Source organism: Copidosoma floridanum, unplaced genomic scaffold (genome assembly GCF_036245765.1).
Source record: "Copidosoma floridanum isolate Cflo_tuat_1 unplaced genomic scaffold, Cflo_Japanese_pri ptg000014l, whole genome shotgun sequence".
Taxonomy (NCBI): Eukaryota; Metazoa; Arthropoda; class Insecta; order Hymenoptera; family Encyrtidae; genus Copidosoma; species Copidosoma floridanum.
In genome coordinates this window covers 5,862,832-5,877,391 of record NW_028321891.1, presented here as the reverse complement: position 1 = coordinate 5,877,391, position 14,560 = coordinate 5,862,832, and the positions used below count along the sequence as shown (strand labels likewise).

Below are 14,560 nucleotides of genomic sequence, written 5' to 3'. Positions count from 1 at the left end.
TTTGGGATCGGCTGCGCTGCTGGGAACCGAAAGTTGCGACCGAACGCTCATATATATATATACGCTCCGTGTTTAGTCGCCGGTTCTCGCGATCGGCGATTATATATTACACGGTGTGGTCCACTGTGCGTGAGCTCTGTAAGGACCGTCCGCGTCCGATGCTCTGGAGAACATTATCCACTGTATCCTCGAGATGCAGATTATCTCTCGAGGCCCGCACGCCCGTCGGCCTTCCCTTTTCAAGTTTTAGGGCCTCGTGTAGCATATATAGTCGTTGCTACCTATACACTACTAGACTTGTAAAAGTTTCTGTCGCGTGTTTTCCCACCGCAGAGGCCCGTTTCGAAAATTTACAATTCGCACACCCATGCTCTCTCGGCGGCCATCCCAATTGTTGCTGTTATTGTTGACGTTGTTGGGATTCAAGTGTTCTATGTCCACGGAAGTTGTCACCTGTAATAGTAGATCAGATATTTATTAAATGTCTTGTTCACAGTCCTAGCAAGAAAATAGAAAAAAGATGAAATCACATTCAGCTTTAGCTTTTCGTCTAAATTGTTAAGGAGAAGAAAAAAAATGAAAAATCATATGGCCTGCCACACTTTGATGGTAATCCATGAATCTTTGGGATGAGAGGCTCAGACCATCGAGGCGTTTAATTTCAAAACCAAAACACAATATCCTTGTGTCCTCATCCTCCTTTTTATGGACACACTTGTGCCCGAGCGCTCCCGTATCCCCTTCCCTGGGGACCAAATTAACGACTTGGAATTAAATATTAATACGCCTTTTCATAATCCCCCCCAAGAGGCTGCACTTTTGTATATACGTATGATGTATAGTGTTGTATAGGGTGTCGATTTACTTCTCTGAGAGATATACGTAAAGAAAGAATAAGGGGAAAAAAGGCCACAAACGTGTATGCCTATGAAGAGCATATATTCACACCCCATAAAAACTCCCGAAATTCGTACGAAAAAAAAAAAAAAAAAAAAAATACATCCAAGTCGTAGAGAGTATAGCCCATTAATCAGGCGAACGACAGCTTAGAACCCGAGTGGACCACCGCGAAAGATGTTCTCTCTTCTCGAGTGTTTTCTATCCGCGCCTCCTCCTGCCACGCACGTGTATATGTATGTATATGTGTATTATATACGCGCTGTACATGTGCATGGCATGGAGAAGCAGAACCGAGGACGTGTCGTATTGTCCGCGAAGAGCTATGGGGACGCTCTCTCGGGAACGAATTATTGGCCCTGGGCGGGACACTGCCGCCGCCAAGCGGTCTCGCACGCTTTCTTAATGCTCCTTTAATAGACCCCCAGCCCTCTCTCTCTCTCTCTCTCTTGGCTCCCTTTTTTTTTCTTTTTTTCCTTTTTCTTCCTCTCGTTCGTTCGTCTAAGCGTGCGTGTCTCACGGTATTTTTCAAGTCAGAATGCGTTATTTTATTTTATTTTATTTTTTTCTAATTTGCTTAAGAGGATTCCGAGAGATTACGTTGACAGAGAAGCGCGTTGGAGGGGTGAAATAAGCTATCTTTCCCGATTAAATGTACTGTTTGAGTTTTTTTTTTATTTATATTTATTTATTGGCCGTTCCATTTATTCGTAGACAAAACGGAAAACGCTGCTTACAGGTAACTGTAACGTACAATAGTGAACACACTTTCTAAATATACATTATTATTGTTAACAGAAGCAACTTTCTATAAAACCCTCCGATTTGGGTATGCGGCAAAAGGCTCTGATGCTGAGATTATGACGTTTAATCGCGATAACTAATTCACTTTTACTATGAAGATCTACAAATATTGGTAACGAGACTAATCGACTCTTTTACATATCGATACACAGAACGACAATGACGACTAAGTATTACAATGCGGGTATCTGGGAATGAATAATTACAATTGGGCACCAGTGTCGCCATCGACAGCGGCATAGACGCTCTTGAGTACCAGTACCGCGTCGTCTAACCTGCAGTACTCCAAGGCCTTACTAGCCTCGACGTTTCTGATCCACACCCTCCTCGCTTCGTCCGTGTCCTTGTCGCCGGGCTCGGAGTGCACGATCCACTGGTTGTCAAAGTACATCCTGTAGGTGCTTCTGAGCTCTTGCTCGAAGCTAGCCGCGCAAACGAGTACCGGACGGCAAGCGAACTCGGAACAGGTCCGAGCCGCGTTGAGTATGGTGGCGCAGCACTTTGCCGACTGGAGCGCGTCGTTGCCGTCCGCGGCCGCGAACGCGTCCAGGTCGTCGATCAGGAGAATGGAAGCCGGCCGCTTGAACACGTGCAGCTGAACCAGCTGGCCGACCAGATCATTGTACGTCGGAGTGTAGCTGTAATGTTACAACAAAAATATAAAAATTAGTTTTTGCGTTGCAACTATATGATTTCTGATAATAAAAATTTGTATATCTTTTGGAGGGTATAATAAAAGGTTTCATTAGAGGATGGATGCTGGAATTGTTCATCATAATATTTTGTCAGCTTCGACTTCATCGAGTCTAGCCGGTGGTGACGTTTCGGTCATGAATTTCGGGGGTAGTAGAGAATCGGGTGTACGATACAGGACCGAACATTAGGCGTCATTGTCACAAGTTATCAAGATAAATAAGCAAAGTGCCAGAGCATACGTAAGAAATCATTTCAGGATGGGTACGAAGTTGTTTTTTTTCATGTACATATAATGGTTTTGCACATTTTAAACAATATTTTATATTTATTTTCACATGAGAAATTACAATTGCAAATGCTTACGAAATTTCAATTACTATGTTTCATGATATAATACCAAAAGCTTCAAGTGTTTCTATGTATACAATGACTTAATTGTATCCATGTGTTTTTTTATAATATTCATATCCATAAGTATCAAATAAAATAATCATCGATAATTTTATACAGTGTTTGTAATTCGCCACATAAGCGCCATCCAAATGAAAAATATCGCACATGTGACGAAAACTTATCTCTCATGAGTGCTTTATAAAATGTACTATTTTTTTATTAATATTTTATGTATTGGTACTTAACTTTATCGCATATTAGTATCGAAATGAAACGTGTTTGTAGACATTTGCATTTTAAATTAAACACGTACATTTCTCGATACGTTAAATCTCTTATCCTAAAAAAATTTTAATTACCAAATTTTTTGACTGTAAAAAAATGTCTTTAACGACAAAGTATATAAAGGGCCCATTGGCCATGCAATTGAAAATAATTAAATTCAAGATGTAAGCTGATATGACAAAAAAAAAGATGCGTCAAGACCAAAATTTTTATTTGAATTAATTTATCCCATGTACTTATTTATAAACAATTGTAACAACAAAACTCACATGAACGTCATGAGTTTCAAAACATCGGCTGAAGGCTCGCTTCTGTCGTGGAAGGATAGTGGCAACGATTCGATTTGCTTCGAAGCGAAGTAATAAACGTAATGGCCCTCCTTTGCCCATGATATTGCGGACTGAAACGATTTATGCTGTAATGTTTAATCATCACAACATAAAATACCATTGATATGATGTATTCACCTCGAAAAGAAGAGCTTTGCAAATTTCCGGATCGCCGCTTATCAGAGTTGATCGGACCGAATCGTTATTATTTAACATAATAATAGTGATGATGATAAAGTTGTACACTTTTGTCAAGGTAATGTAATCAACGCACGGTATAATGCACAGCTACACAGCACGCTAGTTGCCATCTGTTGGGGATGAGTCAAATGAGGCGCTCGGTTTTGGCGCCAATACACTTTATTAGTTGAATCAGTTCTAATTTAGCTCATTGAGCTTTCAGAGATATTTAAAAAACTCCACACCATTCGATTACGATATATAACGTATGTATGTAAATAATTAAAGGATTGTAAAACCAGTAAAGAGCGATTCTCCGGATTATCCGAAAAATCGACACTATTTACATTGTAAAGAAAAACCTTGTCACAGCATCACTAAATTACACACAACAGAGAATCAGTTCTCTGTTATATCTCAATTTTTCTTGAATGAAAAAGCAAACACTCTAACCTTTCCTAACCTTTGTACAATTTTCTGCGACCTTCGGCGTGTCCCTTTTTATATATATTTTATTACGACTCCATGCACTCACTGCACTACTTATCCACTTCTAATAATTTGTTGTGTCGCGCACACACCTCCTGTAACAACCGCCTTGCAAACTTGTGTGCGTGCGAAGAAAAAAGTCGCTTCGCTTATGGCTTGGATACTTAAGTTTGATCTTTGATCCTTTTTGATGTCGTCTACCGTCTTCGTTCGCGACATGCCGGCGATTACAATGCAAAAATATCGCGCTTTTCACACAACTCTATCACATTTCACTTCACGATCAGCATTTAACACATTAGCACGATATATGTATGTAAACTTTGCAATAATATGATTGTTAAATTATACAAAAAAGCGTTTTCGTATCAATTTTCGACTGTTCTTGCGCAGTTTTAAAACAAGGGCTCGCCATATTGACAAATGTTTACTTTCGCTGCGCTTATTGGCTGAAATCCAACATGGCCGGTGGTTTCGTCGTTTATTTCCTACTCTCTGATTGGCCGATGAGTTAAAACTGCGCATGAGAGAGAGAGAGAGAACACACGTTTGTTTCTCTCTCGCTCCTTCCTGCGAAAACACAACAATAAGATTCAATTCTCTCTGCTTGTGTACCGGATGAGTAGACTTGACCCTTTTTTTTCTCTTTCGCCGCCTTATCTTTCGTTACCAGCTTGTGTGTATACAGTAAATTTATCGCAGGTCGTTTACCGTGTAGGTAGTACGTAGTACGTGCTTTTATTTATCTACACAGATGCAGTGCTCCAGAGGACGATTTTGTCGTCCTGAATTAATATATTTACCTACGTAACGATTGTTGAATTAAAAGGAATCAAAGTGGAGGGTTAAAGGGATAAGATACCTACTCTGTGTGGAAACGAAAAATTAAAAAAGATGGGCAATGAGGCACAAATTAGCAGCATCCTCAACGACATATTGGTAAGCACATTTTTACTCCTACCCTGTTTTCAATCCGTACTTTTTCCAGTGTTTATTATTTATAATTTTTTTTTTCTCCTGTATCCGATGCAGAAAGTAGAGGCGATAGAGGAAGCGTTCAGCTGTATAATTGTGCACGACACGAGCAGCGAAAAGGAAAAAGTGACGAGATGGCAAAAGGAGCTGGTTGGAGTAATGATGGGACTAGCCCAGGATCAACAGGAAACAGCGGTACGAAAATTTTTGTACGTTGCTGCCGAGAATCACAGGCGAATGCATCTTGTGCTGTCTTTACTTGAAAATCTTGTATCCAGCAATGTGCTGCCTGCAAAGTAAGTTGTTAATTGGTACCTATCTATTTCTATGATTTTTATGGTTTGTATGGTTTGTTTTATCCAGGTTGGTTTGCGATTGTATATTGAGCTGTGACAAGTTGCAATATCAAAATGAAGAGTTTTGGATCAAGTGTTTTACTCTGATCAGACGTATAATTGGCAGTGTGGACTACAAGGGTGTCAGAGAAATCATGAAGGTAGTATTGATGAATTTTAGTTTTTTTTTTTCATTTTGACTTACTAACATGATGAAAATGATTCTTACGTTTTGTTTCAGGCATGTAAAGAAAAAGCTCATTCGTTGCCTACTAGACTGGATGCTTCGGTACAACCTCAGATGAGGGTCTTGGAAAATCTGATTGAGTACATATTTGACAGGAATGCGTGTCTGTTGCCTAGTTATTTGATAATCAATGAGCTTCAGAAACTTCCGGAGAACAATGAGTGGCCTCATTGGGTAAATTTTATTTATCGTATGAAAATTTTATAATTTAAAAGCTTATTTTAAAACGCGTTTACATTTTTTTTATAGCTAAAAAAATTGATATCAAACTTTATAGAAAGTTTTCGACATGTAGTACAAATGATTTCGATTGTTGGCCATTCAAAAATGTTGCCAGTAGTAGAGCATACAGGCTATGATGATCACTTGGTGAGTCCATGGCTGCTAGACCGTAATACTTTACAGTTTTCTTTGAAAGGATGCCTTCCGTACGATGTAGATATATTGAAACCACAGACTGAGCTTTTAAGATATGTGTTGGAGCAACCTTACAGTAGAGACATGGTCTGCTCCATGTTGAGATTGCAAAAACAGGTAAGTTTTTTTTTAGTGTTTTTAAAGTGAAAAAATTATCAAGAAATTTTTATTTGATTTTTTTTGTACTGCTAGCAAAATTCTAGATGTTTAGCTTTAGAAGAACAATTAGTAGATCTCATGATAAGAAATATGGAAAAATCAGAAAGTGAATCCACGCCTGCAGAGGGATCTGATGGAGCAATAAGTAATTATTGGCCATGGTTGCATCTCTCATCACAATTGATTCATTATGTTCTTTTCCAGTTCGTCAGCTTTCCTAGTTTCGTTATGGCGATTCATGATCGGGTATTTATATGCAAACTAATAATATATTGTTCTCTGAGTAATAATAGTCTTATTTAACCTACCTCAATTTGTAGCTCACTGGTAGAGAATGGAAAAAGGCAAGAGATCATTTAATGTGGGTGCTCTTGCAATTTATTTCTGGAACCATACAAAGGAATCCAGTAAGATTTTTTAATCTATATAAATAATATTATACCAACTAATAGCACATAACAACTAAAATAATTATTTTTTTGCAGTTAGCGTCATTTTTACCAATATTTAAATTATATGATTTATTGTATCCAGAAAAAGATCCATTACCAATACCAGATCTAACGCATTCGAAATGCACACACGAGATGGCTTTGATATGCATTTGGCTACAACTCCTAAGAAAAGCTCAAGCTGAGCAATCTAATTGCCATAGGCCTATTCCACACAATTTAAAAACCCACTACGAGTAATTATGATTGTTGTAAAAGTAACGTAAAATTAAGTGATTTATAAAATTATATATTTCGTCTGATAGGTTTCTTCAACATGCAGTAACACAGCCCAATCTTACTATGGGTTCGGATTACCGAATTGTGTTATTGTGCAATGCATACTCCACCAATAGCGTAAATGATTATTTTTCACGGTCTATGGCTGTTCTTTTCGACTCCATTCAAAAGGTATTTTGATAAGAAAAATGTCATATCTGTCACTAAAATCTTCGATTTCCAGATATCTAATTGCTTTTTTTTTATCAGAGTCATCCTCAACAACCATTGCAAAATTTGCAAGGCAATGCTGCAATGGTTAACAATCCAACGACGCCTTTATCAATGTCGATTCTGGATTCTCTAACCGTTCATGCTAAAATGAATCTAATTCATAATATCGTGCAACATATGATGAAATCCGCTCATTCAAAAAGTAATTCGGCACTTCCGCCGGCTCTCGTCGAGACGTACAGCAGACTATTAGTTTATACGGAGATCGAGATTTTGGGCATTAAAAATTTTATAAGTAAGAATCATTTTTCAGACAACGAAAATATAAAATCATGGCCTAGATATTCATGATTATGTAATTTCACTCCAGGTCAACTACTTCCGACGATTTTCAAAGCTCACGCGTGGGGAACGTTGTATACTTTGTTAGACATGTTCAGTTACAGAATGCATCACATTCAACCCCACTATAGAGTTCAAATTTTAAGTCACCTTCATAATTTAGCAACAGTACCTCAGACTAATCAAACCCAGCTGCATCTGTGGTAAATTGGTTTTGTACAAAAAAAAATCTCAAAATACTTACTGATATAAACTATGTCTCCTGACAAATTCTACCTTTTTTTTTTAGCGTTGAAAGCAGTGCCTTACGCTTGATAACAGGACTTGGTTCGGCTGAGGTGCAACCTCACCTTTCCAGATTCTTATCTGAGCCAAAAACGTTAATATCTGCCGATTCCGAGGAGCTTAATAGAGCCTTAGTGCTTACTCTTGCAAGATCAATGCACATAACAGGCACAGGAGCTGATACTGTGAGTGGAGCTTGGTGTAAGGATTTGCTCAACACCATTATGCAAAACACACCACACTCGTGGGCGGATCACACGTTACAGTGTTTTCCGCCGATTCTGAGTGATTTCTTCCAACAGAATAGTGTTCCAAAGGAGGAGAAGCAACAGATTAAGGTTTTATATTTAAATCTTATGGATTAAGTTTTCACAGAGTTCAAAAAAAAAATTTTTTTTTCAGAAAGCTGTAGAGGAAGAGTATAGAAACTGGGCCTCGATGAGTAATGAAAATGATATAATAGCTCATTTCTCGGTTTCCGGAACACCCCCGCTTTTCCTTTGTTTGTTGTGGAAAATGATTCTTGAAACCGATCGTATTAGTCCAATAGCTTACAAGTACTATTCAAACTTATTTGATGGTCATTTTTTAAATTCAATATGATTTTTTCAATTCCAACTGTTTATCTCTGTAGGATATTAGAACGGATAGGAGCCAGAGCGTTGTCAGCTCACTTAAGGAAGTTTTGTGATTACATAGTTTTTGAAGTCTCGAGTATAACTTGCGATGGAAATTACGTGAACAAAAGCGTTGACGCTATTAATAATATGATTTGGAAGTACAACATCGTCACGTTTGATAGATTAATTTTATGTTTAGTGAGTACGCGTACAAAATTTATTTTATTTCATGTTTTTATCAGTAATTTTGCAAAAAATTTATTTTAGGCTTTAAGAACGTTGGAGGGTAACGAGGCACAAGTCTGTTTCTTTATTATTCAACTGCTGCTTCTAAAAGCCGCAGAATTCCGTAATCGTGTACAAGAATTCGTCAAAGAAAACTCACCAGACCACTGGAAACAGTCAAACTGGCATGAAAAGCACTTAGCCTTTCATCGCAAGTTTCCAGAAAAATTTGCTCCGGAGGGATTTATCGAGCAATCCTCTGGTAGTCCGAATCAGTATCAGACTTTTCCAGCTTATTTTGGTAATGTTTGTCTGAGGTTTCTACCAGTTTTCGACATAGTATTACATCGTTATCTTGAAATTCCGCAAGTTACCAAGAGCCTTGAAGTGCTCTTAGAGCATTTGGGGTGTTTGTATAGGTTTCACGGTAATACAGCTTTTTTTATATAAAATTTGAAATTCATTTTTCATACTCAGACAATGAGAAATATGTCATTGTTATTTAGATCGGCCTGTTACATATTTGTACAATACGCTACACTATTACGAGCGTAAATTGAGAGACAAGCCTGTATTAAAACGTCGATTAGTTACAGCTATATTAGGATCGTTAAGAGAAACTAAAACTCCAGGTTGGGCTTTATCCGAAGCTTACCAAAGATACATAGCTCGGCCTATAGAGGATCTACAATGGCAACCCGAACTTGATTATTATGTGCGGCTCATTCAAAGATTAGTCGAAAGTGAGTATCAATTTTTGTAAAAATGTATATTAGTTGAAGATCACACATCTAAGACTGTAGAATTTATTTTACTTAGCAATATCTGGAACAGCAACTTTTCCACCCACTGATTGGAGGTTTAATGAGTTTCCAAATCCTGCAGTGCATACGTTATACGTCTCCTGTGTTGAGCTTATGGCTCTTCCCGTAGCTCCCAGTATAGTTGCCAATAATTTACTGGACGTTGTGGCTAAAGGGTGAAAAGCATTCGTTTACTTTAAACTAAAAATAATCAGTTTCGTATTAAAATTTTAATAAAAAAAATAATTTGTAAAACTTCCAGATACACTGTAATTCCTTCAGATGAGATTCATTCATGGATAAACTGCATAGGAATAATAATGTCGGCGTTACCAGAGTGTTACTGGTCGACTTTGCACGAACGATTAGTGCAAACAATAGTCAGTCCTGGACTTACAAATTGGCAATATGATAATTTGACGTCATTTCAATTGTTTAATTTTAATTTGACGCACAACAGTTTCTTTGAAAACAAGTATAGTTACATGTTAGCTTTAGCTCATTCTATATGGCATCATGCTGGTGTCGGTCAAATGGTTACAATGGTTCAGTAAGCTATCAATTTTTACATTTAATAAACTAAGAAATCGAATACTTCATAAAGCGTAAACATTAAAAAAAAAAATTTTAGATTCATCAAAGAAAAACTACAACCTGTTGTAAATACTGAGGAACAGCTTATTTTTGCGTGTCACTTAATAGGACCAACGTTAAACCGCTTCAACGTGGAAAGACCCAAATGTATATCGGATCTTACATTAATATTGTACGAAATGTTAGAACGAGTCAGCCACACTCAGACGCATTTAAAGCAAATGGATCCAGTTTGCGATTTATTGTATCCTTGGAAAAAAAACTAATTTAAATATTTAATTTTAAAATCTATTATTTCGTTGCAACTTCATATTTATTGATTTTGTTATGTTTCCTTAATCGCAACTTTTAGGTATCATATTAAATACATGTTTATAGGTAATTTGATGAAAAACGAGGTGGACTGTATCATAAGACGTCTGAGACCAGCTCTGCAAATGCGACTGCGTTTCATAGCACACTTAAACATAGAAGAAATTCAGTCTTCCTGAAGAAAAGTTGATATTTTTGCTAGTACAAGCACGTCAGCAGTAACAACAAAAAATCTTTAATAAATGTGATGAAAGCAAATTTATTTCTATTTGTGTAATATGATAGTTTTAGTCGTATTTTGAATTTTTAACTTTTGTTTCACTGTCAACGTGTAAATATGTAATTTGTAAATAATTGAACATTTTTTTAAGTACAATATATTTATTTATTCTCAAGTACTATTAGAGTAGTATTATTAAGTACTATTAATAATCTCTCTTCTAAATTACTCATCATTTAAAAGATAGGCGCGCGAATTGCATTTAAGCTCATTTATTTTTATTGTCGTTACGTTGTATTGTCATTATCAAAGGATTTACTTTAAACTTTAAATTAAAAAAAAAACTTGTGTAAAAAATTATATACATATATATAATTGTGCCATAAACTTAATATTTATACTTTAAATAATAAATCTTGGTTGCAAAAATACTTAAAATTAACTTTGTAACAATTTAAGATGACTTGGTGTAATGCTTTGGAATGATGCATAAGGAAAAATTTTTAGGTTGTTCTGTCATCGTGATGAAGTAATAAAAAGTCGATGAAATTTTTTTTGTATAATTTTGATGCGATTTCCTGCAGCATAGACACCGCCTTTGCCCTTCACCCTCGCATTTATGACGACAAAACAACTTAAATAAAAAGAATGACTGTTACGCAATAGAAATTCAGTCAAGAGAATTGAATCAAAATCTTACGGTATAAAGTAATTTAAGACCCCTTTTATCGTGCGGTGAATTTACTATCTCAAATTTTCTGACGCATCTTCAACGCGAGATTATACTTAAAGCACAGTAAAGCTTTTTAGGCGTACGAAATTAAAAACTCGAATACATATATCACCTTTTATACCTTTTCATTACTGGAAGCATTTAAATAGCGTCATAATTGACATTTCCGGCGTTGGAAGCTTCTGCTACTTTAGCAAAAGTTTCATAAGATATGGCATTTTGTTGTACAAAGTCCTGCTCCTTCATTTTACTAACCCACTTCAACTGTAAATATTTTTATAAATTATTGTGTAAAGGTTATTTATAAATTATTACATGAAATGCAATATCTGATAATGGACTCACAATCAGCGGGAACTTTTCTTTTTCAAAGTCCAATGGTTCCTTGTAAATCAATGCAAGACACTTTGCTTTTTCTACAAAAGGCCACATAAGAATGTCAACCATACCAGGATTATCACCTGCAAAAAAAAGTTGTGTAAAAAAAAGACAACAGATTTTTGTAAGATTAAAAAATGCATGACGAACCAGTAAAGAAGGGCGTATTTAATTTTTTAAGCTCTTCCTCAAATTCTATGAGATAGGTACACATTTCGTCCACAGCTGTTTTAAGAGGTCTGGTGTCTTTTCTATGGACACAATCAAAGAATACTTTGAGGATCTACAATGAAATTGAATATATTATTATTTAATCAGTAGAATTGCAAGTAAACGCAAAATTTTATTAACTTTTACTTATTTAATCATAATGTATGTCAAAAGCTTAAAAATCCTTAGATTTATTACCTTGCCATAATGTTCCAACAGTTCCAGGTCCCGTTTTATAGTTTCCTTGTTGCACAGAGCTGGTTCCGGATATTTCTCTTCCAAATAGTTTACTATCACAGTTGAATCCACAACGATTTCTCCATTAAGATCCACCAAGGCTGGTACTTTACCTTCAGGATTAATCTAAAAAAAATTTCTCAGTTTCTTAAGAGAATCAATCAATAATCAGTGTACATGTGCTGCATGACAAATCATTTTACCTTCATGTACCATTCAGGTTTATTTCTCAAGTTAATGTTAACTATGTCATGAGGAATTTTCTTAAACGTCAACGCAAGACTGACTCTCTGAGCAAATGGACAATACTTCATTCTATACAGCCTGACTTTGCCTTCCACTCTTGGTGGTTGTTCGGAACCTGAATAATAAGTTTTACATAAGTAGGCGTATGTCTATGGATTTAAACTAATAACGGTGTAATTAAAGAATAAACTAAAAAAATATCTTTTGAATTACGTATTTGTAATGATTACAAAAAATAAAAAAATCACCTGCTCCAAGGTGAGAACTCATCATTTATTCTTTTTATCCAGTTGAAGACCCGTAGGTAACCTTAAACGAATATGAACGTGATCAGCGTCAATTGAAGACACACCCAATAAATCGATCAGTCGGCTACTTTTAATTTTTAATCACAATAATATCAACACGAAAGGAGATTAGGTAAATGGACAGTGCGCACTGCGCACTTTATTTTATCTGTGTGTTGTGACGTGTGTGTTTATACATAATAATATACCTATATGTTAGCGGCAGCCGCCTTTCGGCTCTTCTTTTTAACAAGTGAAAAAGCCGACAGCTGCTTGTTTCCTTGTTGTTTTGAAAAGTACAATCGATTCTCTCTTTCAATATGCAATGCGCAATAAGGCTGCTGCAGACCCATGCAGCGCAATAGAGCGAGCAGGATAGAATTGTCTGTGTGACCCGGGGCGCTTACTGGCCACTCTATTAAATAATAAAATATCAATTATCAACACAAGCGCCTATCACCCAATGACCCGGGGCGCCTACTGGCCACTATTAAATAATAAATTATCAATCACTTACTAGAGCACCAATTAAAAAGATCTTTGTCGTACTAGACAATCAATCAAAATTATGAATTGTTTACATATGTTATCAATTAACTTTTTATTATTCAATAGTGTGGCCAATAAGCGTCCTGGGTGATCAGAAAATAGGTGATTTACTTATTTATTGATAATAATTAATTATTTGTTGGATTCGCAATAAGCGCCCTGGGTCACTGGGTGATAGGCGCTTGTGTTATAAATATTACAATTTTTAATTTTCGTGCGTTGTGGATACCGATAGTTTACTACTGGGTGTAATCCGCAATCGCCGCCAGCAGTTACATATATGTACGACGTGACAACGTTGCGTGGTTGGGGGCGCTACTGTCGATTTACTGGTGATGTGATCCGCAATCTCACCAGCAGTAAAGCAGACGACGTCGGTCTACTATAGGGTGTATTGTGTATTCCGCAAATGCTGCCAGCAGTTAAGTTACGTAGGTCGTGGTAACGCCGCATGGTCGGGCAGCGCTAGCGTCAACCTGTACTAACTGTCGGTGGGTTCCGCATGTCAACAAACTTTGATATTTTTTACTGTTTTCGCTCCCATGCCATCTGATATTTCGGAGTTTGTTGACATGCGGAACCCACCGACAGTTCCGCCTTTTTCACTAACGTTTAGAATAATGATTGAGACAATCAATGATTGTATCATGAGTTTTTGTATAAAGTTCAATTTATACAAATAAGTTGGTAAATATAGGCACACATGATTAATATTTAAACATTTTAAGCTGTATAAATATATAACATAGATTCCAAATATGCATTATTACCGCTGGAATATGCTAACAAAACCAAATATCCGTCTTTCTCACCCAGCAAAATAATAGGTATCTGTATAATCCTGTATCAATTTATTGCACACATGCGAAATGTTCAATGACAGTAAACAATGACATAATTTCAAACTTTACTTTTAACTCTTCATTTCACACGTAATTTTACAATGCAATTGATAAATTATTATTCATACAAAAGTATTAATATTCTTATAGGAGGTCGATTTTCAGGCAAAAGATTATTTGTAAACTTGCCGTAAACAGCACAGCCAATGTCAACTTTTTATTTTCTATCTACACAACTAGTTGCGGCTGGTTTTAGCGTTTCAGATTTCTAAACTAAAAAGTGGCCCTAAAATTCTGAAGGAAAGCTTTAGATATTTTAGGCCCTAGAGCCATGTTGTCAATTATAAACCAGCCGCAACTTACTTGACAGATACAAAATGAAAATTCAACATTTTCTGTGCTGTTTGCGGCAAGTTTACAATTTATCTATTACTCGAAAGTATAAATATATAGGAGGTCAATATTCGTATAAAACATACACTGCAAACTTGCCGCAAGTAGCATAAACATCGTTAATTATTTATTTT

The 14,560-nt window shown here is 36.3% G+C and overlaps 3 protein-coding genes across 7 annotated transcripts; 1 reads left to right on the top strand and 2 right to left on the bottom strand.

Moving 5' to 3' along the window:
* Positions 1 to 1,596: 1,596 nt before the first annotated feature.
* LOC149374757 (uncharacterized) lies at positions 1,597 to 3,728 on the bottom strand. Its single transcript, XM_089592182.1, has 3 exons — positions 3,543 to 3,728; positions 3,345 to 3,475; positions 1,597 to 2,339 (listed from the first exon to the last, which is right to left on the bottom strand). The coding sequence occupies exons 1-3, from the start codon at positions 3,618 to 3,620 to the stop codon at positions 1,904 to 1,906; spliced, it is 645 nt and encodes a 214-aa protein (XP_089448308.1). The 5' UTR covers positions 3,621 to 3,728; the 3' UTR covers positions 1,597 to 1,903.
* Positions 3,729 to 4,664: 936 nt separating this feature from the next.
* On the top strand, positions 4,665 to 10,602 carry LOC106641122 (mediator complex subunit 23). 2 transcript variants are annotated; one of them, XM_023392565.2, is made up of 20 exons: positions 4,665 to 5,012; positions 5,106 to 5,344; positions 5,412 to 5,544; positions 5,625 to 5,804; positions 5,880 to 6,164; positions 6,240 to 6,452; positions 6,527 to 6,613; positions 6,692 to 6,894; positions 6,964 to 7,108; positions 7,187 to 7,445; positions 7,521 to 7,695; positions 7,782 to 8,115; positions 8,180 to 8,334; positions 8,412 to 8,595; positions 8,665 to 9,049; positions 9,129 to 9,365; positions 9,442 to 9,601; positions 9,688 to 9,975; positions 10,057 to 10,263; positions 10,372 to 10,602. In XM_023392565.2, exons 1-20 carry the CDS (start codon positions 4,968 to 4,970, stop codon positions 10,508 to 10,510), a joined length of 4,053 nt encoding a protein of 1,350 aa, XP_023248333.2. In that variant the 5' UTR covers positions 4,665 to 4,967; the 3' UTR covers positions 10,511 to 10,602. The 2 variants fall into 2 exon arrangements, with proteins under 2 accessions (XP_023248333.2, XP_089448305.1); XM_089592179.1 differs by having other exon boundaries at positions 5,880 to 6,179.
* LOC106641123 (pyrimidodiazepine synthase) lies at positions 9,157 to 13,058 on the bottom strand. 4 transcript variants are annotated; one of them, XM_014355393.2, is made up of 7 exons: positions 12,604 to 12,830; positions 12,313 to 12,470; positions 12,071 to 12,235; positions 11,813 to 11,945; positions 11,630 to 11,745; positions 11,397 to 11,548; positions 9,157 to 9,594 (listed from the first exon to the last, which is right to left on the bottom strand). In XM_014355393.2, the coding sequence occupies exons 1-6, from the start codon at positions 12,626 to 12,628 to the stop codon at positions 11,426 to 11,428; spliced, it is 720 nt and encodes a 239-aa protein (XP_014210879.2). In that variant the 5' UTR covers positions 12,629 to 12,830; the 3' UTR covers positions 9,157 to 9,594; positions 11,397 to 11,425. The 4 variants fall into 4 exon arrangements, with proteins under 4 accessions (XP_014210879.2, XP_014210878.2, XP_089448307.1 ...); XM_014355392.2 differs by having other exon boundaries at positions 11,406 to 11,548; XM_089592181.1 differs by lacking the exon at positions 9,157 to 9,594 and adding an exon at positions 12,852 to 13,058 and having other exon boundaries at positions 10,528 to 11,548; positions 12,604 to 12,664.
* Between the last annotated feature and the right edge of the window lie 1,502 nt (positions 13,059 to 14,560).